This window comes from Gymnoscopelus braueri (genome assembly GCF_963280865.1).
Source record: "Gymnoscopelus braueri genome assembly, chromosome: 5".
In the NCBI taxonomy this organism is placed as follows: domain Eukaryota; kingdom Metazoa; phylum Chordata; class Actinopteri; order Myctophiformes; family Myctophidae; genus Gymnoscopelus; species Gymnoscopelus braueri.
This window is the reverse complement of record NC_137606.1, coordinates 57,008,066-57,031,476: the sequence shown is the minus strand read 5'-3', so window position 1 is coordinate 57,031,476 and position 23,411 is coordinate 57,008,066. Positions and strand designations below refer to the sequence as shown.

General features: G+C 41.3%; 1 protein-coding gene across 1 annotated transcript in view; it reads right to left on the bottom strand.

Moving 5' to 3' along the window:
• blmh (bleomycin hydrolase) overlaps nt 1-23,411 on the bottom strand; it is an 85,256-nt gene that overhangs the window by 48,077 nt on the left and 13,768 nt on the right. The window contains 4 exon segments of the mRNA XM_080428749.1: nt 6,370-6,462; nt 9,160-9,248; nt 11,245-11,386; nt 17,622-17,731. Coding sequence (XP_080284875.1) covers nt 6,370-6,462; nt 9,160-9,248; nt 11,245-11,386; nt 17,622-17,731 — 434 coding nt within the window.

Sequence of the window (23,411 nt, the reverse complement as noted above, 5' to 3'; positions counted from 1 at the left end):
CTCTTTATGATGGACGAAACCATAACTTTAAAAAAAACAAATTTATGTTTTTTTTAAAGTTATGGTTTCTTATATAGGGCTATGCACTTGTGTCATGTGACACTGGCCAATCACAGTCCTGAATAGATTGTGATTGGCCAATCACAGCGCAGGATAATTGTACAAATTTCCAAACCTCACTTATAGGGGCGGTTTCACTGCCCAAGATAATTGTACAAATTTCCAAACCTCACTTATAGGGGCGGTTTCACCGCCCAAAAATCACACCCAGTGTGAAGTGGGCGGTGTGGTCATCACAGTGATGGAAGCTCACTTCCAAAAAAAATGGATTTTTCGAAGTGCATAATCCTATTTATAGAGTATTAATGTCATCATGTGTCTCGCTAGCCAATCACAGTGCTGAATAGAGTCAGCCAATAGAGTCAGCCAATCACAGTACAGCTAGGGGTCTACTAATGGGCCAATCACAGTGCAGGAACTAATACTAATGAACCCCACTTATAGGGGCGGTGTACACCGCCCAAAAAATCTGACTACTATATGACTAAAGCTAAATGGAATTTTATTCAAGAGACTATGAAAAAACTAAATCAAAATGTGCTGTCAAATTGAACGCCGTCTCAAACTTTTTTCATATCAAGGACCCCCAACCTAGTCAGGGGTGTAGTAGTGGTCTGCAACGCCTCGCTATGGCATGTGACCACCTTTTTTTGACCTACACGCACACTATCCGCAGATGCACTGGCATATGGCAGATGCATTATACGTGCCGTGCCCGCGACACTGCGTGCCCCGCTACATCAGATCAAGCGGTGTGACTGTGAACGCCTGGGTGATGTGAATACTGTACATACAGTACTAGCGCTGTGGTAGTCTAGCATGCAGCGTTGTTGTTGGTACTTAACCCATTAAGACCGGGAACGCATCTGTGTCATTTTAAGATTTATTTTGGCTATTAAAAAAATTGCAGATCTACAAGCTCATAGCGCGGCACCGAGTGCTATTTAAAATCGTGGCGAATTTGTGCGAATATTTGTAACTCAAGTCTTTGCTTCTGGGGGGGGTCCCTGGAACAACATGTTTTGAGATGGAGTCCCAAATACATACCTAAAAAAGCTTTCTAAATCCTAACAGTATGTCCATGTCAAGGACCCCCAAAATTATTTGGCCGAGGACCCCCCATCTCAAACCATGTTGTTCCAGGGACCCCCAGAAGCACAGATCAGTGTTAAAAATGTTTGTTTCGAAACATATATTATTCAAAGATTTGCGGTCCTATTGGATTAACCCATTAATACCTGGAACGCATCTGTGTCACTTTAGATTTCTTTGGCTATTCAAAAATAGACAAGCTCGTAGCGCGGCACCGAGTGCCGCGCTACGAGCTTGCAGATCTGCTATTTTTGAAAAATCATTTTTTTTTAAAGAATCGCCTCAGGTCTTAATGGGTTAAAGAAACAATAGACAGCTTGTTAACACCTCAACACCCTGCCTCTACAAACAGTCACCTGGTCACATGGTGCCAGACAGAGCACGTTGGTCTGCATGGAATCATTAAAACAGGTGAACATGAACAGGTAGCTACAGCATATAACAATATACAATGAAAACTACTATTACTAGAGTTTCAGCGTTTTTGAGTGAAAGATCAAATGTGGTTCAGAAGCCATATTATCAGCGTTGTGCTCACACACACACACACACACACACACACACACACACACACACACACACACACACACACACACACACACACACACACACACACACACACACACACACACACACACACACACACACACACACACACACACACAGCGACTTACAATAAGTATTCAACATAGGTAGGGAACGAAAACTACTAATCACCAGAAGTCTTTAGTGCATTTTCTGCAAAAACAAGCAACTAAGAGTATACCTAGCGCTAAGGTAAAAGTGCAATATATCAGCTACCTATTTCCTTAAACAGATGAGACAAAATAGCTAAATCAAATGAGCATGAGCTAAAACAAATGACTAAAGGCATGCCAACATTAGTATCAGTCGACTAAATCAACTGTACTGTAGATATTTAGTTGACAAAAATCGTATGGTATTTAGTCAAGTAAAACCACACCCACACACACACCCACACCCACACACACACACACACACACACGAAAATAAAAACTAAACAAAAAATGGTAAATTTCTAACAAACTACTTGTACTTATACCGTTACTGTATACGACTAAAATTGATCTACCATCAAACTAAAAAAGGCCTGGTCACTGTGTGCATACAGCGTGCACGTATTCCACACATTGTTAAACTCCTGCATGACCACCTGTCAAGTCAGCACTACAACACTGAACGTAATGGAAAAAACTCCCGCACGCCGTCTTCAAATGCAATTTAACCCATTAAGACCTGGAACTGTGTCATTTTTAGACTTGAGCTAAAAAGCATTATTTTACACTTTGAGCTATTAAAAAATAGCAGATATACAAGCTCATAGCGCGGCACAGAGTGCCGCGCTACGAGCTTGTAGATCTGCTATTTTTGAAAAATCGTTAAAATGTGTGCAAATCTTTGAATATATATATATTTTTAAAGCGAACATTTTTAACTAAAATCTTTGCTTCTGGGGGTCCCTGGAACTAAATATTTTGATTTGGTTAATGGGAATACAACATATCAAGGACCCCCACATTAATTACTTGTATTTAGCCGCGGACCCCCATCTGAAAAGATTGTGTGTCAGAGACGATTTTCTTTTTAAATACAAGCTTGTAGATCTGCTATTTTCAACTAGCCTATATACATACAGTAGGGGTTAAAGTGATTAGACTGATTTCCCACTGGAACCCCCCTCAAGGACCCCTGGGGGTCCCCCGAGCCCACTTGTAGAATGACTGGTGTACATACACACACAATGAGGACCTGGTAACTGAGGTAAGCTGATGAGCTGTGCTAAAAGGTTGTCACACGCCGCCCTCTTGTGGCCATTCTGGAGAAATGAAACACTACACTAGTAACTCATTCAATTCAGGAACGCATCTAAAAAACATAATTATGTTGCTACATCAGTGGTTCTCAAACTTTTTCATGTGAAAGACCCCCAAAATTAGATGAATTTTGCCACGGACCACCATCTGAAAATATAATTTTTTTCCAGGGACCCCCCAGAAGCAAAGATTTGAGTAAAAAATGTTTCCTTTAAAAATATGTATATATATTCAAATGCAAAAAAAGAATTTGCAAAAAAATAGCAGATCTACAAGCTCATAGCGCGGCACTCGGTGCCGCGCTATGAGCTTGTAGATCTGCTATTTTTGAATAGCCAAAGTATAAAATAATGGTTATAGATACAACGTAAAATGACACAGATTGAATGTGTTAAATGAAAAGCGTTACAATAATGTATCCATGTGGCTGTTTAATGTGTAAAGGTATACGAGTGCGTTTTCTGTTGCTTTCAGTGTTATTATAATGTGTTTAAATGTGAATCACGCTCAGTGCTCTTGAGTGGACTATGCATCGGTTCGATACCCGCCTCGCCCCCGGGTCAGTGTCAACGTGTCCTTGAGCAAGACACTGAACCCCAAATGTACTGCATTTCAACCCGATCTCACACGACTTTGTATACATTGCACGGAGTGGTCATTCCGTGCATATAGACAACTGGAAAACCCGAAAATCCATGCATAGCCGCCTCGCATCTCCCCCATCGTGATCCTTTCGGAGGCACGCAGTCTCAAGGGAACTGTCGCCACATGAGGGACCACCCAGCAGTGGTGGAAGAAGTACTCAAATTATTTACTTAAGTAAAAGTACCAATACTGCAATATAAAAATACTCTGTTACAAGTAAAAGTCCGGAATAAAAAATTTACTTGAGTAAAAGTACAAAAGTATTGGCATCAAAATGTACTTAAAGTACCAAAAGTAAAAGTACTAAATATTTGAAAATAGCAGATCTACAAGCTCACAACGCGTCGCATCGCGACGCGTTGTGAGCTTGTAGATCGGCTATTTTCAAATAGCCTAGGTATAAAATAGGGCTAAAGTGGTTAATGTATGTTTCATCATATCATAGTTTATATCTGAAAAGTAACTAGTAACTAAAGTTTTCAAGTATATGTAGTGGAGTAAAAGTACAATATTTGCCTCTGAGATGTAGTGGAGTAGAAGTAAAAGTATTGGAAATTGGAAGTACTCAAATAAAGTACAAATACCTCAAAATTGTACTTAAGTACAGTACTTAAGTAAATGTACTTAGTTACTTTCCACCACTGCCACCCAGTGAGCTGCCGTCCCGAATGTTGAGACGTTCGCTTGTGCCTACTCAGCACCGTTTGAGTTATGTACCGATAGGCACAGAATGGTACATTTTGTTGTGGGGACTGCTTCCGGGTTTTTCCGGGTTGCAACCGGTTCGGCCCACCGTGGGACTCGCCGACGCACATATGTCAAATTTGCGACTGTGCACAGAATGACGTGCACTGGATCAGTGCATATATGTATACTAAATTCTTGTAGATCAGGCTGTGTATTTAAACTCTGTCAGCTGGCACACTGGACACAGGCATTATGTAGGCCAAGGGTTTCCAAAACGTAGTTTCAGGGCTGCGACCCCCCAAAATAACCATATTTGAACTGGGGACCCCCTACCCTGACAAGCACTTGGAATTGTATGAGTTGAGGAATTAAATTTAGTTTGACTCTGTCCCACAGATAAATGTTGTGAAAATAGCCGATTGTGCGAGGCGTTATATGGGTAATATTTGACAATTTGGCCAATTAAAAAAAATTCCTCAAATTGTCACTTTATAAATGTGCAGATACCCTCTATACACTTGGTTTGTTTACCGTTGTTGAGTGAGAAAACAATGTTGCACATTAAGCTAATCATCTGAGACCCCCCCCCCCCCCACCGAGTGCCGCGCTATGAGCTTGCAGATCTGCGGTTTTTTGAAAAACAATCGTGAAAATGGGTGCAAATCTTTGAATATATATATTACATTTTTAACTCAAATCTTTGCTTCTGGGGGTCCCTGGAACAAAATATTTTGAGATGGGGGGGTCCGCAGACAAATACATTTGACTTGACATGAAAAATGTTTGGGAACCAGTGATATTATAGCAACATAGAGAACGTGTTTTTCCCCAAAAAAAACTGTTAGGATTTAGAGTTCATTTGTAGAATCCCCCAGAAGTAAAGCTTTGAGTTAAAAAATCTTTGCTTTAAAAAACATTCAAAGATTTGCACACATTTTCACGATTTAAAAAAGAAAATATCAGATCTACAAGCTCGTACAGCTCATACAAGCTCATGGTGTGGCACCGACTGCCACGCCACAAGCTTGTAGATCTGCCATTTTTGCCTAAACAGCCCAAAGTATAAAATAATGGTCAGAGCCATAAAAATCTAAAATGACATGAATGGGTTAGAATGGAATCCCTTCATATGCATGTTTGACCGGAGTGGAAAAATGTATAACGTTATAAAATGATGTACTTTGGGTGAATTGTCTTTACAAGACAGTGTCCTACAAGATTTAAGTTTGTCAGACTTCACCAGTATAACGCTGGCATATACAGTAAAGCTGGGCTTTAACAGCACAGGAGTTATACAATATTAAAACATTTTGGAAATCTGGTTGCATCACAGACTACAGAATAATCTTGTAAGATTCTCTCATCAGATTACCATAAACATAAACACACACACACACACACACACACACACACACACACACACACACACACACACACACACACACACACACACACACTACAAGATTTGTTTAAATAACATCACACACTACTGGGGCGGCAGTGGCTCAGGGGTAGAGTGGCCGGATGGCAACCGTGAGGTTCTCAGTTGGATCCCGGGCTCCCCCAGAGTTAGTGTGGAAGTGTCCTTGAGCAAGACACTGAACCCCTTAATTGCTCCTGATGAGCAGGTTGGTGCCTTGCATGGTTTCCTCCAATAGTCTGATTGTATTAGGACTATGGGGCTTGGCGGAGCAGCGCAGAACGCAGCACCTCATGACGTGCTGCATTCACATGTGGAAACACATGTAAACGGCAGAGACCGTTAAACGTGCGGTGGCGACAGACGAACGGTTCCGATATGTCTGTGAAGACGAGACACGTTATAGCCTATAGACAGTAGAGTTCTCAACGGGCCTGAAAATAAAGGCCGGGCCCTAACTGGGCCCAAACAATAACCATACTTGTAGGCCCCAAAACCCATCCAAATATGTCACTATGTGCTTCATGTCCTCAAAGTCACGCATCCAACAAGCTTTGAACTGAGCAGATTGGACCTTCTGTTCCAGAGATAATGGCCAAAACGTCTTGAAAAACGGCCACTTTTGCTTACCTCCTCGATCATGCCGTCCACAGCGTCAGCCAGTTCAGCTTTGGTAGAGTCGCTGTCCACCATGTTCCTCAGTCGTAGACAGTACTCTCTCAGCTGAAACACACAGGGACCAGGGGTCATCAATATGTCCGTAAGACTTGGTCTTGTCTGTGTCAAATTTTAGATTTTATCATTATTTTGATCATAAGACCCAATTACTGAATGTCAAGTTTCCAGGTTTTCTTCACAATATGTATGACACTGATTTACTAAAGACACTATGGCACATAAGGTGTCCAACTAGTGCTAGCAGTTCTCAAATGTTTTATTTGCAAGGACCCCCTTAACTCTGAGTGTACAAATGGAACCAAATGAACCCTTACAGGTGTTACAGTGTTAAATAGCTCTATATTGTGATAGTAATCATTACTATAGAGTGTTTGTTCAGTAACAGTGTTAAATAGCTCTATATTGTGATAGTAATCATTGCTATAGAGTGTTTGTTCAGTAACGGTGTTAAATAGCTCTATATTGTGATAGTAATCATTGCTATAGAGTGTTTGTTCAGTAACAGGAGTCTCCATGTCTCTCCAGCTCTTTAATAAACAGAAAACACATTTCCAGGTGGGTTGCCAATTTCCTCCAAACAGGAGAGAGAAACCCATTTATCAGCTTCAATGTTATATAGTGTTTCGGTTCCAATTGTTTGTCTGCTCATATCTGTGTGTCATCATTTCCAATTTCACTTGTTTATCCTGTACGAGTTCTCCCTTGTGACCTGACCCAACCTGAAGATGCATTTTTCTGTTTATTAAAGAGCTGGAGAGACAGGGAGCAGATTGTTGACCGATAGTACTAGCCTGGAAAGAAAATAGTCAGTACTTCAGTAAATGTACTTAGTTACTTTACACCACGGGACATATGGTTCAGCTCGTCCTTGTAGCAGATAGTATAACTAGTGGTCTGATCTACCGTACCATCGACATGAGTGTTATTGTACTTCTCCTCATGATACCATGTAGCATTAATCCATTAAAGGACAACTTAGTTTTTTTACAACCAAGGTTTATATTATAGCTTGTAATTAAAGTAAATAAAAGATTAGTTTTTTTTTTTTCATTTACTGCTTTCTATGGTTTTAGCAATTTAAAAGTGAAATTCTTTACAGTGGGCGGGGGCATTCTGTCCGGTGGCTAAATATGTATTTTTTTTCACAATAAAAAAGGTACGGTGGTCTTTGATGGCCAGATGTGAGTTATTGGGGGCTAGAAGAGCTACTGTAAATAATAATAAAGAAAACGCCCGGTTATTGTGTTAAAAAAAATACATATTTAGCCACCGGACAGAATGTCCCCGCCCACTGTAAAAAAGAAAAATCGCGAAAATTGCTAAAACTATAGAAAGCAGTAAATGTAAAAAATTTAACACACATAAACCTTGGTTGTAAAAAAACAAAGTTGTCCTTTAAGACCAGGAACACATCCGTGTCATTTTTACATTCATTTGGCTATTCAAACATAGCAGATCTACAAGCTCATAGCGCGGCGCTCAGTACTCAATGAGCTTGTAGATCTGCTATTTTTGAAAATGTGTGCAAATCTTTGAATGTATATATTTTTAAAGCGAACATTTGTAACTCTCCAACTTTGCTCCAACTTTGCCATGTCAAGGACCACCAGAATGATATGTATTTCGCCGTGGACCCCCCATCTCTAAATATTTTGTTACACCCAGAAGCGAAGATTGGAGTTAAAAATGTTCCCTTTAAATATGTATATATTCAAAGATTTGCAAGATTATAATTTTTTTTCAAAAATAGCAGACCTACAAGCTCATAGCGCGGCACTCGGTCTATGTTCTGCTTGTAGATCTGCTATTTTTCAATAGCCAAAGAAATCTAACAATGACACAGATGCTTTCCTGGTCTTACTGGATTAAAGCATAACCGTCACCACCTAGAATATCGTCTCGACTCCCATTGCCTCATCAATTACTGATTTGATCCATGAATGATGAATTGCTAAATGCCTATGAATTTATACACACGACAGTGTGTATAAATAAATAAGCACCTTGTGATTGAGGATGTCGTTCATTCAGACAGACAGTGTGTATAATTATACAACAGGTAGTTCCGACCAAGCAATCTGATTGGTCGAAATAGCTATCTAGCCGTGCTTCAAACCAGCATGATAGCACGGGCCTAATCACACTGCAGTCCGCACCTGATTAGACCACATATGGCACAGCTGTGCTGTGACGTCACGCTGTCCCACTGGTAAAGCACACACAGCACACACAGCGCTGGTAAAGCACACCCTCTCGTGTAATATTGCTTAATCGTACGAAGGTATCGCACGGCGAAAATAGCCGATCTACAAGTTCACAACGCGTCGACATCGCGACGCGTTGTCAGCTTGTAGATCAGTTATTTTGGCCACGTGACACGGTCGTACGACGGAGCATATAGCCTACTGGAATCAGCTGTGTTGATGAGACGGTGCCTCAGAGCGCTGCTACAGGGACTATTTAATGTCTCAGTCAAATAAACTCTTCTCTTTACAGGGAAACGGATAATAGCGAAACATTTGTATTACGAATTGCCCCACAATATGAATACATTTGGATGTGTTTTGTTGGTAACTGTTGTATAATCGCAATATTACACTCGAGGGTGTGCTTTACCTACATTAAAGCACACTTCAGTGATGCTTGCGGAACTCGGCTCCGCCTCGTTCCTGACCGCATCACTGGCGTGCCAATAATGACGGTAAAGCACACCCTCTTGTGTAATATTGCTTAAATAAGCACCTTGTGATTGAGGATGTCGTTCATTCTACGCGAGGCCTCTGAGCTGTGAGACTCTGGGAAGCACTTCTTTGGGATGACTCCGTACTTCTCTGTTCATTAGGAAGGGAAAGGGTTCACGTTAATGACAGTATCACAATGTTTTATATAACATAATGTTTTACATATTACTAGTCCATACGCGTTCCGGGGATATGAGCACCCAAAGTATGTGCAGTTGTGCTGTGCACACACACAGTATATCAGGGATAGAAAGTGACTTTATACTTGGTAAATGGTGCATTTATATAGCGCTTTTATCCAAAGCGCTTTACATAGATTCCATTCACACACCGATGGCGGAGGAAACCGTGCAAGGCACCAACCTGCTCATCGGGAGCAATTAGGGGTTCAGCGTCTTGCTCAAGGACACTTCTACACTAACTCTGGGGGAGCCGGGGATCGAACTGGAAACCTTGCGGTTCCCATCCGCCCGCTCTACCAGCCACTCTACCCCTGAGCCACTGCCGCCCCAAAACACACGCGCACGCTTCCCGTCGCCGCGCTGTGGACCCACAGCGAACACACACACACACACACCCACTCAAAAACAGTTCCAACACACACACACACACACACAACCCGTCGCAAACCCACAGTGAACACACACACACACGGCCAGCCGGCCTCGTCGCACCTGGATTAGAACATTGCGCATGTGAATCTGCGTGCTTGTGGCATGAAGAGGTTATCTAAAGCGCCCTCCCTCTCATGAAACGCAGTGTGTGTGTAAGTTTGTTTCAGCGTTCTCTGTGTAACAGCCCGTGCGCAGTTTACATCATTCATTTGATCATTCATCCCATAGCTTGGGGTGCTATAACCATGGCGACGATAGCTCCCATAGGCCAAACGCCAAATCTCCGGCGTTGACATAAAAGCGCTAATAAACAGCTTGCATTTTGGGAAAGTTAAAAACGGGCGTCGTCATATGGTGCGTATGCTAATAGTAAATGGCCGTGTGAAAAATCTGATGAATTGCTCCAGCATGTTTGGAATTGTAGCTGAAATCAATAATATGTCACTATTCTGATATTAACCTGCGGGACGCATTAAGTGAAGGTGGGGGCTGCATGTGGCCCCCGGGCCGCCAGTTGCCCATGTATGCTTTAGGCCTCGGAGCTGTGAGACTCTGGGAAGCACGATGTGGAATAATCTCCCATTGGCCATAAGAGCTAGTCCTTCCTTCTTTCCCATCCTTCAAGTTCAATCTAAAGAAATGGTTGCTTGGCAACCAGGCTTGTTGCGACCATTATTAAACAACACTGCACTTTATGGTAGGTGTGCTTGTAGATCCTTTTTTTTGCTTGAAACTGTGTTTTGTAATTTTTCTGTATTATTTATGCTCTGTCCCATCGAAATAAACAAATAAAAACCATGCAACATCAAAACCATGCAACAACCATGCAACTCAATGTGATATCAGTCCAGCTTGATAGAAAACATTTAGGCAAACTTTTTTTTTAAATACAGAAAATAGCCGATCCATGAGCCCACAACACGACGCGTTGTGAGCTCATAGATTGGCTATTTTTGATATTCGTCGAACGAGAAGCTCATAGCTTCTCGTTCATAGCGTGGCATTGTGGATTATTTTAAAAAATCATGAACATTTGTGCAAATCTTTGAATATATTATATATATATATAACATTTGTAACTCAAATCTTTGCTTCTGGGGGATTCTACAAATGTCTTCTAAATCCTAACTTTTTTTTTATACTTCTGCTGCTATAATATCAGTCGTTCTCAAACGTTTTCCATGTCAAGGACCCCCAAAATTATATGTATTTGGCCGCAGACCCCCATCTCAAAATATGTTGTTCCAGGGACCCCCACAGAAGCAAAGATTTGAGTTACAAATGTTCGTTTTAAAACAATATATATTCAAAGATTTGCACACATTTTCAAGATTTTTCAAAAAACAGCAGATCTACAAAAAATCTTGAAAATGTAAAAATGACATACAGATGCGTTCCCGGTCTTTAATGGGTTAAAATCCACACTTTCCCTCGACCGCTCCAAAGGAGAAGAAGAAGAAAAACTAACTGACCAATGAGGTTGACCAGCATGTCCCATTGTCCTCCGTCATTGGTGGGGTTGGAGAGGAGGAACTGGACCAGACGGCCGTCCACAGGCTCCTTCCTCTGAGCCGACTCCACACAGGCATGCAGGTAGTAGTAGCAGCGTTCCACCTGGAGGGGGCAGCGCAGGACAGTATATATATGTGTGTGTGATGAGACATGGAGAGACACAAATAAGACATTATATTTCAAAGCAGGAAGGCTCTATTGGCTCAGTGGTTAAAGGACTACTTTGTTTTTTTAACAACCAAGGTTTATGTTTTAGATTGTAATTAAAAGTAAATAAAAGGTGAGTGTTAAAAACTTTTAATTTACTGCTTTCTATATTTTTTTTAAATTTTATGTTTTTTTTTTAATAATCTTCACAATATTTTTTACAGTGGGCGGGGGAATTCTGTCCGGTGGCTAAATATGTATTTTTTTACACAATAACCCGGTGTTTTCTTTATTATTATTTACAGTAGCTATCAAAGACCACGGGACCTTTTTTATTGTGTAAAAAATGCATATTTAGCCACTGGACAGAATGCCCCCGCCCACTGTAAAAAAGATCGCGAAAATTGCTAAAACTATAGAAAGCAGTAAATGAAAAAAAAATAACACATCTTTTATTTGCTTTACAAGCGAAAATATAAACCTTGGTTGTCCTTGTAGTGGTGGAAAAAGTACTCAATTGTTTTACTTAAGTAAAAGTATCAAATCCTTCAATGTAGAAACACTCTGTTACAAGTAAAAGTCGCAAATTCAAAATTGGCTTGAGTAAAAGGTACACAAGTATTGGCATCACAATGTACTTAAAGTGCAAAAAGTAAAAGTAGTCATTGTGCAGAATGTGCAAGTTTTCAAAAGTATAAAAAATATATTTAGAAAATAGCAATCTATAAGCTCACAATGTGTCACATTGTGAGCTTGTAGATCTGGTATTTTCAAATGGCCGAAATGTATATAGTGCTGAAGTGGGTAATGTGTGTTTTGTAATAATAATCTAAATCTACAAAGTAACTAGTAACTAAAAGGTTTTCAAATAATTGTAGCGGAGTAAAAGTACAATATTTGGATCCGAGATGTAGTGGAGTAGAAGTAAAAGTATTGGAAATTCTCAAGTTAAGTACAAATACCTCAAAATTGAACTCAAGTACAGTACTTAAGTAAATGTACTTAGTTACTTTCCACCACTGCGTCCCAGTGGCGGACGCAGGATCTCTCTATGAGTAAGGCCAGGCAGATACGTGGCAGTATAGCAGCAACGCCCAACACAGAGTTTTTGATCCAACTCGAGGGGGTTCAATAATTTCCAAAAACAGATGCCCCGTGCATCCGCGGTGTCAATAAATCCTACTGCCCGCTCTTTGATGAGTCCTCCATCTATGAATCCAATACAAACTGCAACTAGCTAGTGCCCGTTTGGAAAGATCTTTATACTCATCCGTGAGTAGGCCTATTGCAAAATATTGTCCACTGAGTTGAGCTTTTATTTTACCAAGCAGCAGGACTGATGCTGCAGCCTCAAGCAGCTCGTCCTGAATGCGGTTCAGGCCGTGGCGGCCGTGTACAAGGCGTCCTCGCGTCGATCCGGACAAACTTCTTTTTTTTTACGCCGGTGCCATTGCTGTCTCTCTGCTGTCTCAAGAATCAAAAATGAATCAAGAGAACGAGTCCAGCCTGGACATTGTGTGTGGTGTTTATATTGTGTGTTTATGTCATGACGTAGAAAACAGGTTCTGCTGAGGGACACAGACAGACATATTTCACACTCGAGTGTGAAATGGGATTCTGAGAATACACATTGGCTCAAAAGACACAACATCCTCCAGACACGCAGGACGTAGAGAGAGAATGGATGTGTATTAAGCTGTTTGTCGGCCTTAAGTACAGGGGGCGATATTCATAGTAAATAGATACACAAAAAGCTGTCTGGCGGAGGGAAGGCTCAGTGTATTCGAGGTAAGGCACGGGCCTGACTTGGCCTACAGTGCGTCCGCCCCTGCTGAGTCCTTGACATGAAAAACGTTTGAGAATCAATGCTTTAAATTAAAACGTGTCTGCACACAGGTTTTAGGAGAGGTGTGTGTGTGTGTGTGTGTGTGTGTGTGTGTGTGTGTGTGTGTGTGTGTACACACACACACACACACACACACACACACACACACACACACACAATGAGATGGAACAAAGAGGTGTAGGAGGTCAGGAGGTCACAGAGAGCATGTGACAGTGACACGGTGACGTCAGCTCTGGACAAACGGTGACAAAAGAGAGGCTTTGGTTCCACAATGTCCTTCATAGTAGTAAAGCTCTGAACAATGGCTTTACACACACACACACACTATATTATAAAACATGCATTAACCACTTTAGCCCTATTTTATACCTAGGCTATTTGAAAATAGCAGATCTACAAGCTCACATTATTTTTGGTACTTTAAGTACATTTTGATACCAATACTTTTACTCAGTGAATTTTTAACTTTTACTTGTAACAGAGTATTTGTATATGGCAGTATTGGTACTTTTACTTAAGTAAAACCTTTGAGTACCACACACACACACACACACACACACACACACACACACACACACACACACACACACACACACACACACACACACACACACACACACACACACACACACACACACACACACACACACACACACACACACACACACACACACACACACACACACACACACACACACACACACACATTTTATTGTGATAAAAACGCTCACAATAATGGTATCGCAGATATTTTAATTCATTATGAAACCTGCAATCTTTGGCTGAATGTTAATAATACATACGATAGCACTTTTCTAGGTACTCAAAGTCTCTTTATAGAAACAGGATAAAAACTACTTTATTAGGAAGAACTAAACAGCCCACAAAAAGTTTGGAAACGTAATAACTCTGGTCAATTATTTCTCCACTTCAATAATAACAATTGGTATCGTGTTTTACATCATTTTTATCGTTGATTAGTCACCTTTACAACGAGGTACAGCTTGTAAGGATCGGGCATTCGTGGAATGAGCAACACAGCTAAACGTGTGGGTAACGCCCCCCAAAAATATGCTTCTGTTGGTAATCGCTCTTGTTTTGAGCGACTTGCCAGCACACACACCTGCTGAGAGGTGTGTGACTGGCACCTGAGCATGGGTTGTGCAACTTTGTTGAGTTTGTGTTTATGCTCCAAGCAGTAGCACTGCCCCCATGGAAAGATGCCACGTTTGCCCCTTCAGTGGAAGCTGCTGTTCCAGCATACAGAGTGGCAGCATTATTTGGTGTCATGCAGCTTTCGTACCATTTACAAACTTAGGACCACGTTCTGTGAGACTGGTGAAGTCAACAGGGAAGACAACAACCCAAGGAGACCGGTTCCTCACCCTTTGGGGGCCCTTTGCCTTGAAAAACAGAGATTTAACGTCCAACCAGATAGAAGATTTCACATATACTAAATTCTAGAAAGATGAGAGAAGAACTCTCAAACCCAAACAAGCAGAAATACTATTCTGTAAGATAACTGTATCAACATGTAGGTAGTAAAATGTCTATTGATTTGTCATTCTATGAATTTCCTGTCGTATGTACATGAAAATGATTTTTCATGTACAAAAACAAAAAACTCTGGAATGTGATGGATAAATTAGAATGCCAACCTGTTCTTCTATCATTTCTGTACTATCTAACTGTATTTGAACTAAGGAGGTTTAAACTCACAGTAGGGGTCTTTAGTCAACCACTCTACACATGAATGTGCTAAATCTAACTCACCTACAGCTGTAAATGGAACAGCTGATCTGAATCCTTCATGCTATTCTCACTGTGTCAGCTATGTGTATTTGTGTAACTGTGTATGTGTCGCTCTGATCTTTAGTCCATACCTTATAAGACCATTTAGAATAGCCTCTTTGGTACAATGTGGAGTATAACAAACTGTGGTGGAGGAGGTTTGAGAGGCTTGTGCCCCGAGGGGCTGGAGGAGAGGCTGCTGGAGCAGGCCTGGAGGCCTGCTTCTCATGATCTGTATGCTGTTGCTCTCTGCCTGAATCTTCCTAATAAATGATCTAAAACTTCACCCGAATGGAATATAATATTTCTATAACAGGTGCCAGTCACCCACCTGTGACTGGCACACACCAGGGTTGACATCAAATAATGCGCAATCTGCGTAACGGACCACCAGCTTCCACTTGCCCTATTGCACCATGGGCCTTATCCTGAAGGGACAAACGTGGCATCTTTCCATGGGGGCAGTGTTACTTTATGGTGAGGGTGGGGGCAGTGTTACTTTATGGTGAGGGTGGGGGCAGCTCTGATGTGAGCTGAGGGTGATTCCACAGTGAGGGGGTGGGGCCACCGAGAAGGCCCTGTCACCCTATGTTGGCCTATAGAGACACACGGGGACTACAAATTTCACGCCCACTTTTGAGACAGCGCCGCTGCTCGAGGTCCGTTAGAACGATGAACTGCAGCTGCCAATGCATTCCCTATGAGAGGATATGAAAGTTAGCCTACTTTTAAAATGATCCTGCATTAACTGAAGACGATGTTGATTTAAATAAAAATATGTTTCCAAATGTATGGAGTGTCTTTGTCAACATATCTTCTTGTTTTCTTAACCCATTAAGATCTGGAACTGTGTCATTTTTAGATTTGAGCTAAAAAGCATTATTTTACACTTTGGGCTATTCAAAAATAGCAGATATACAAGCTCATAGCGCGGCACCGAGTGCCGCGCTATGAGCTTGTATATCTGCTATTTCTGAAAAATCGTGAAAATGTGTGCAAATCTTTGAATATATATATTTTTAAAGCGAACATTTTTAACTCAAATCTTTGCTTCTGGGGGGTCACTGGAACAAAATATTTTGATGGGGGTCCGCTGCCAAATACATATAATTTTGGGGGTCCTTGACATGAAAAAGATTGAGCACCACTGATATAGAAACATACGTTTTTCAGAAAACTGTTGGGATTTTGGAGACATGTAGAATCGGCTTCAGGTCTCAATGGGTTAATAGTTGATGTGTTTCACATTTAATTTGCCACTTTAACGAGTTACCCATAATGTTAACACAGCAGAGGGTAGACGGCAGACAGACAAGTTGTCGCAGTTCAGTGACATCACTGTCTTTACGAGCGCCGAGCGCCGACCAGTGGCGTACCCACTGTAGAGGCAGGAGAGGCGGTCGCCTGCCCAACTAAGACCTCGCCTCCCCGAAAATGTGTCCTTAATGTCCTCAAAGTCACGCATCCAACAAGCTTTGAACTGAGCAGATTGGACCTTCTGTTCCAGAGATAATGACCAAAACATATTGAAAACGGCCACTTTCGCCAGTTTTCTGGGTATTGAAAACCTCAAGGGATGCGTCCGTGACGTATATACCATACGACCACTTAAACTATGGATCTCCGATGCTAGCGGTTTTGACATACTGATGGAGTATATTATAGTATATTGTGGGTAGTATATAGAGATGAAACATATTGGACATTAAAAAGGACAAATTAAACAAATGGGACAGATTATTAGAAAAAAAAAAAATCGCTACAGCCTCAGTAGTTAACACATTGACCGCCAGAGGTTAATCTCATAATGTACTCACCAGTGCCAACGTTTTATTGTTGTTTTTTGTTTTTTTCACGTCGCCATAGATCTTGTTAAATGAGTTCAGAGAGGTAGCGGGGGTATTTAAGTCAATGCTTTCCTTGACTGGGAGCCAGTCAAGCAGTCAGAGCCAGTCAAGCACAGAAAGCCAGCCCGTGCTTGACCTTCCCCCCAGAAAAGTGATGCTGGGGGTTCAAGTGGTTAAACAAAAGTGGCATTTTAAGTTTTAAGCATATTTTGACACAATTTCTTTTGCCACTATAATCGTGACTAGGAGTGGAAAATAAAATTGATTCATAGATTAATCGCGATTCTGACATGGACGATTATGAATCGATGTCAAAAATCTATTATTTAAAAAAAAATGTAATATTTTGCATTATTATCTTTTTGGGGAGATAATGTTTTCATCATATCGCTAATTGCACAGCGCAGCAGCCATATTTTGGTTGGTTATCAGAATATTGAAAGCCTTTGTTCCTTCTTGTTGGTTTTCTGCAATTGTTGATGTTGGCAAATATAACCTTCCAGCTGACAGTGACACATCTCTTCCATTAGTTTGTATGTAATCGCAATATAAAATCGAATCGTAGCCCTCTGAATCGGAATCGAATTGAATCGTCAGGTACCTGGCGATTTCCGCCCTTAATCGTGACATGTAATGTTCATATGGTCCCTAATGTGAGTGATATAGGTATATAGTCAAAGTGCATTGTGGTGGCTGTGATCCTTACCTTGTCCCAGAAGAATAGATAGGACTGACTGAACTCAAACTCTTCTATGTTGAACTTCTTTATGAAGGGAAGTCGCATGACGTTGAGGCACGAGAAGATCCAACATCTACCTGGAAATGGAAATAATACACACGTCAACTAGAGCTCTCAAATTATGCCCCAAACCCAACCCTAACCGACCCGACGTTTTCCAGCCGGGCCGAAAAGGTACGCTGATTAGATTAACATTATGGTAATTGTTCAGCCCGGGCCCTGTTCGGCCAGGCCCGGTTTTGGCCCAGTTCGGGCCTGTTGAGAACTCTTAACACATCACCCGCCAAGGTATTAATCATCGTTTGTTATCCCCTTGCCAGCGTAATTACCTTCATCCGATGATCTTTGAAACGCCGTGCAAGAAACATTGTGTTCCAAAAAAACTAAAAAAATAGTCCCTGTGGGTAGGCGGAGGGATCTGTGTATCCATAGGAACGACAACATTCCAACCGCGATCTGACATTTTGGGGCTGTGGACCGCTGAAAACGGTGGTTTTCAATGCACAAAACAGCAACTGAGTTTGAGGTGTTTTTCTGAAAATCCCATCGCCAGGGCAGATGGAAGTGATGTTCTTTGGAATGATGTCACATCCACATACTTCTTCTCTGAGTGACGATGGATCATCACAAAGCTGTGTTACGAACTTACGGTGCCTAAAACAGCGTGCCTAATTTTTAAAATAGAACAACTTTATGCGTGTTGGCGGGCAAGTGGACTATTTAATAGAACGACTTTATGCGTGTATGGCAGGAAATGAGTTAACATGAATGTAGCACATAAAAACATGTTTTTTTTTACCAGTCAGTCACCTAATGCAGTCGTTCTTTTCATGTCAAGGAATTGTACACTTTCAAATCTAATAGCCGATCTACAAGCTCACTACAGTGCCAGTCACAGGTGTGTGACTGGCACCTGAACATGGGTTCTGCAACTTTGTTGAGTTTGTGTTGATGCTCCAAGCAGCAACCCTGCCCTCATGGAAAGATGCCACGTTTGTCCCTTCAGGATAAGGCCTGTGCAATAGGGCAAGTGGAAGCTGGTGTTCCAGCATACAGAGTGGCAGCATTATTTGGTCTCGGCCTCAGTACCATTTACACACATAGGACCAAGTTCTGTGAGACTGGTGAAGTCAACACTGGTGAAGACTACACGTCGCAGCTGAGCTCGTAAATCGTCTTGAAACCGGGGCAATCCCGGCCAAACCGGGGCGTCTCTGGTCAACCTAGCTATTACCTGAGTTGTTCTGGTTGGTGACATACGTATGCTATATTAGGGCACGGTCACGCCGCACTTTTATTTGACTTATGGGGCGGAATCTTCCAATGCTTTGTCAATAGGGGTGTGCCGACTAATTTCACCAAAACGATACGATACGATACTTGGCTCACAACTTCGATACGATTTCGATACGATACGATACGCACTTTTTTTATTATGAAAAATATATGGGGGAGAAAAAAAGCAAATGCAAACAAATAATTCTGTTTTTGCATTATTCAGATATGCAAACTTGTAGCTTTTCAGCTACAATAGCCGTTTTGAATCCAAATAGGGCAATAGTGTGACACCTGACCCGAAAAAAAAAACATGTTGTCGCCCTTTTCACCTCGGGGCTGTTTGCATGCCTGATTATTATTATTGTAAAAAAAAAAAAAAAAATTGAAAACGATATATTTTTTTTCAAAACGATACATATCGTCACGAAAACGTATCGCGATATATCGCGGGACGACATATCGGCACACCCCTATTTGTCAATGCAAATGCATGCAAATTCATGGTCTTGCGCATCTTTCCGCATGTCGCGCACATCTTGCGTTTATGCGTTCTATACGCCTGCTGGTACATGCCATACAATACTGGCTGCAAAAAAAAACTGTCAGGCGCACACAGCCTGAGTTTAACAGCGGGCAACCATCCCACTGAGCCATAGTCGTCCATTAGCCCATTAACTGCCAGAGGTATTGTCATATTTTTTTAGCCAGTGCCAGAGTTTTTCTTTTTTCTTTTTTTTTCTTTCACTTCACGTAGATCTACGCGATTGGCACGTGGCGGCTTTAAAGCGGTTCGCGTAGATCTACGTGATTGGCAGTAAATGGGTTAGACCTCCGTCTAAAACCGGGTTATAACTGGTCTAACAGTGAAAGTTTTTTAGACGTCTATTCTTAGCCTAGACGTTGATTAGCTGTTTTTTAAGCGTCTATAGACCGTCTATAATATTATAGACGTCATTTCAACGGCTATGATATAAACGGTCTATATTAGTGATGCGCGTGTCGGGTTTTTTCATGACCCTCCCCCCAACCCACCTCAACCCGCGCCACAAAACGATGTATAAATCAACGACTCGGCCCGCCCTGTGACCCGCGGTGAAAAAAAAGTAGATAATCATGACTCATGAGTGAGTGAACTGCTGCGCGACACCGTAGCCTATTCGCACATCAGTATAAACAAATTAATATATGTTGTGGCCTTTACATCTCATTCAACCTTAATATGCAAAACCTACAGCTTGTGTTTAGTTTTGTTAATGTTATACATGAATGATGGCGCAAGGGAGGTTGATAACTTGCCTTAGTTGCCTGCAATGTGTGTCACCAACTTTCGCCACTAACACTTTATCCATTGCAGACAGACAGTCACTGTGCTTGCTTGTATAATATCCACGACCCATACGAGTTCTGGTTTTGACGGGTTTTATTATCGTCAAGTGGGTCCGGCTTGGTTCATATTCTATCACTTCGGGACCCCGGTTCTGTTTACCATTACACCCGAGCGAACCACCCGTACGCAGCGCTGATTAGGAGGAGATGCAGCTGTGTTTACAGTGGTTAGCACTTGATAACGGCAGTAATACCATCTGAGTGCCTCTGTGGTACCACAGAGGCACCACCACTACTTGGTGGTGCCACATTTGACACCTTTTTTTTAGGTGTAGTGTGGCTGATCGGCCACGATGTGGCGCATGTGAGTCCATGAACCCTATAGTACATTATTAGCAACAGGGGAAGGGTGATTGCATTTAAAATTGATTGTAATTTTTATTTTTTGTAAACATAGAAAATAATGCAGAGTCCTTAGGATGAATTCAAAAGCAATTGTTTCTTTAAACACAACTGTGTTTCATGGTGGAAGTACACAGACATTTTACTTAAGTAAAAGTTGCAATACCACAATATAAAAATACTCTATTACAACTAAAAGGCCTGTGTTCAAAATGTTACTTGAGTAAAAGTACAAAGGTATTGGCATCAAAATATACTTAAAGTACCAAAAGTAAAAGTACTCCAATGTTTGAAAGTAGCCGATCTACAAGCTTGTAGATCGGCTATTTTCAAATGGTATAAAATAGGGCTAAAGTGGTTAATGTATATGTTTTATAATATAACAATTTATATCTGCAAAGTAACTAAAGTTTTCAAACAATTGTAGTGGAGTAAAAGTACAATATTTGCCTCTGCAGATGTAGTGGAGTAGAAGTAAAAGTGCACTAATACTCCAGTACAGTAAAAAAAAAGACCTCAACATGTTTCCCAAGGTTCTATGCAACCCAAGTGGGTATCGAACCCTGACCTCCAACCTTTGAGAAACATTTCATTAACCACTAGACTACCGGTACAGATGCAAAATGGCTGTATGAGATGAGAACACAGTACACACAGAATGGGGCATCTGACTTCCAGCTGAAACAGTGCAATGTTACTTGAGTAAAAGTACAAAGGTATTGGCATCAAAATATACTTAAAGTACCAAAAGTAAAAGTACTAAAATGTCTGAAAGTAGTCAATCTACAAGCTTGTAGATTGGCTATTTTCAAATGGTATAAAATAGGGCTAAAGTGGTTAATGTTTATGTTTTATAATATAATCATTTATATCTGCAAAGTAACTCAAGTTTTCAAACAATTGTAGTGGAGTAAAAGTACAATATTTGCCCCTGCAGATGTAGTGGAGTGGAAGTAAAAGTGCACTAATACTCCAGTACAGTAAAAAAAACACCTCAACATGTTTCCCAAGGTTCTATGCAACCCAAGTGGGAAGCGTACCCTGACCTCTAACTTTGTAGGTCACATTCACTAACCACTATACTACTGATATAGTTGATAAAATGGCTGTATGTGATAACAAGACACTACACACAGAAGGGGCATCTCACTTCAGCTGAAACAGTGAAGTGTTACTTGAGTAAAAGTACAAAAGTATTGGCATCAAAATATACTTAAAGTACCAAAAGTAAAAGTACTAAAATGTCTGAAAGTAGTCAATCTACAACCTTGTAGATTGGCTATTTTCAAATGGTATAAAATAGGGCTAAAGTGGTTAATGTTTATGTTTTATAATATAATCATTTATATCTGCAAAGTAACTAAAGTTTTCAAACAATTGTAGTGGAGTGAAAGTAGCCGGTCTAGCATGTAGATTGGCTATTTTCAAATAGCCTTGGTAAGAGAGAGAGGGAGATTTGAGGTAAGGGGGAGGGGATCTTGAAGTGAATTGATCTACTCTACCAAGCTGAAAAAGGTTATGCTAATGCACACATCCTGTGAAGTAGGCTGTCTCATCTCAGAAGAACTTGGGCTTTAGTCGGGGGCCCCGGGGATTTTTTGGTTCAGATTCTCGCAAATTCGCCAAATTTGGCACAGATGTTGTCCACACCGTACTTAATCATTTTAAGATGGGTGCCAAGATTGGCGCCCCATGGTACTGCCATATTGCGCAATCCAATATGGCTGCCACCCGAAAAAAAACGGAAAGTCATAGAATCATAAATGATACCACTTTTTAGGGGGTTTCTGGGTCGTAGAATCTGATTCTGGTGTTATTTTAATGATTTGAGGTCAAGATTACCCCTCAAGGTCAAGTTTACTCATCAAAGTTAGTATATAAAGGTAATATTGGGGTAAAATCCAGTATTTCTGGTGCGCCATGCCAGATGCTACCCCCAAAAAGTTATTTTTTTCCATTATAAGTTGTAGTTGTATATGTATCAATGTTTCACAACTCAAAACAGTAGATTGTTTATTATAAACAACAAACTAATACAAGTCCAACTTCAACAACAGTAAACAACAGTAGGGGACAATGTAATCAAAATAGTTACTCCGTAAAACTTGCTAAAATCAAAAAGTTAGATCACAATGTTGTCTTTCACATTCTTTGTGTCTCCATCCCTTGCAAGGTGTGGAGTTACTGGCTGTCATCTTCATTATTAAGGCACCCACCTTCGCATTTGCAGAGGATTGTGCATCGGACACCGATACGGTGGCATTTGCACCTTCCCATGCATCCCTTGAGGCAGCCACAGTGCACAAGAAGGTCACATGCTGCTGATGCATCACTAAGAGTGGTCCACAGTGGTTGCCATGTGCCAGTGCCATCTTTGTGCCAGCCCCACTCACTGAAGTCAGGAATTTCCTGCTGGACCGAGGTTGCCTGATTCCAGTAGAAACTTGCCTGCAGTAGCGCTCGCTTGACATGCTGGAACAGTACAGCTTGGGTAGGTGGGAGGTTTTCCAGTGATCTACTTCCAGTGGTGAAGAGGCAATGTCTGGCCCCATTGACACCAGCTGCACCACACCCCTTGCTGTACATGAGCACGACAAATCGTTCAATGTTCTGCATATGCACAGACTCAAGACTGAAGAGGTCAGGGGTGTTTGTGAGAGCAACTAGTGTGTTGGTGAGGTCTGGTATGCTTCTCCAGGCTGCCCAAGCTGTCTTCTTGCCACATCCAAGAAACTGGGAAGTTGTGTCACA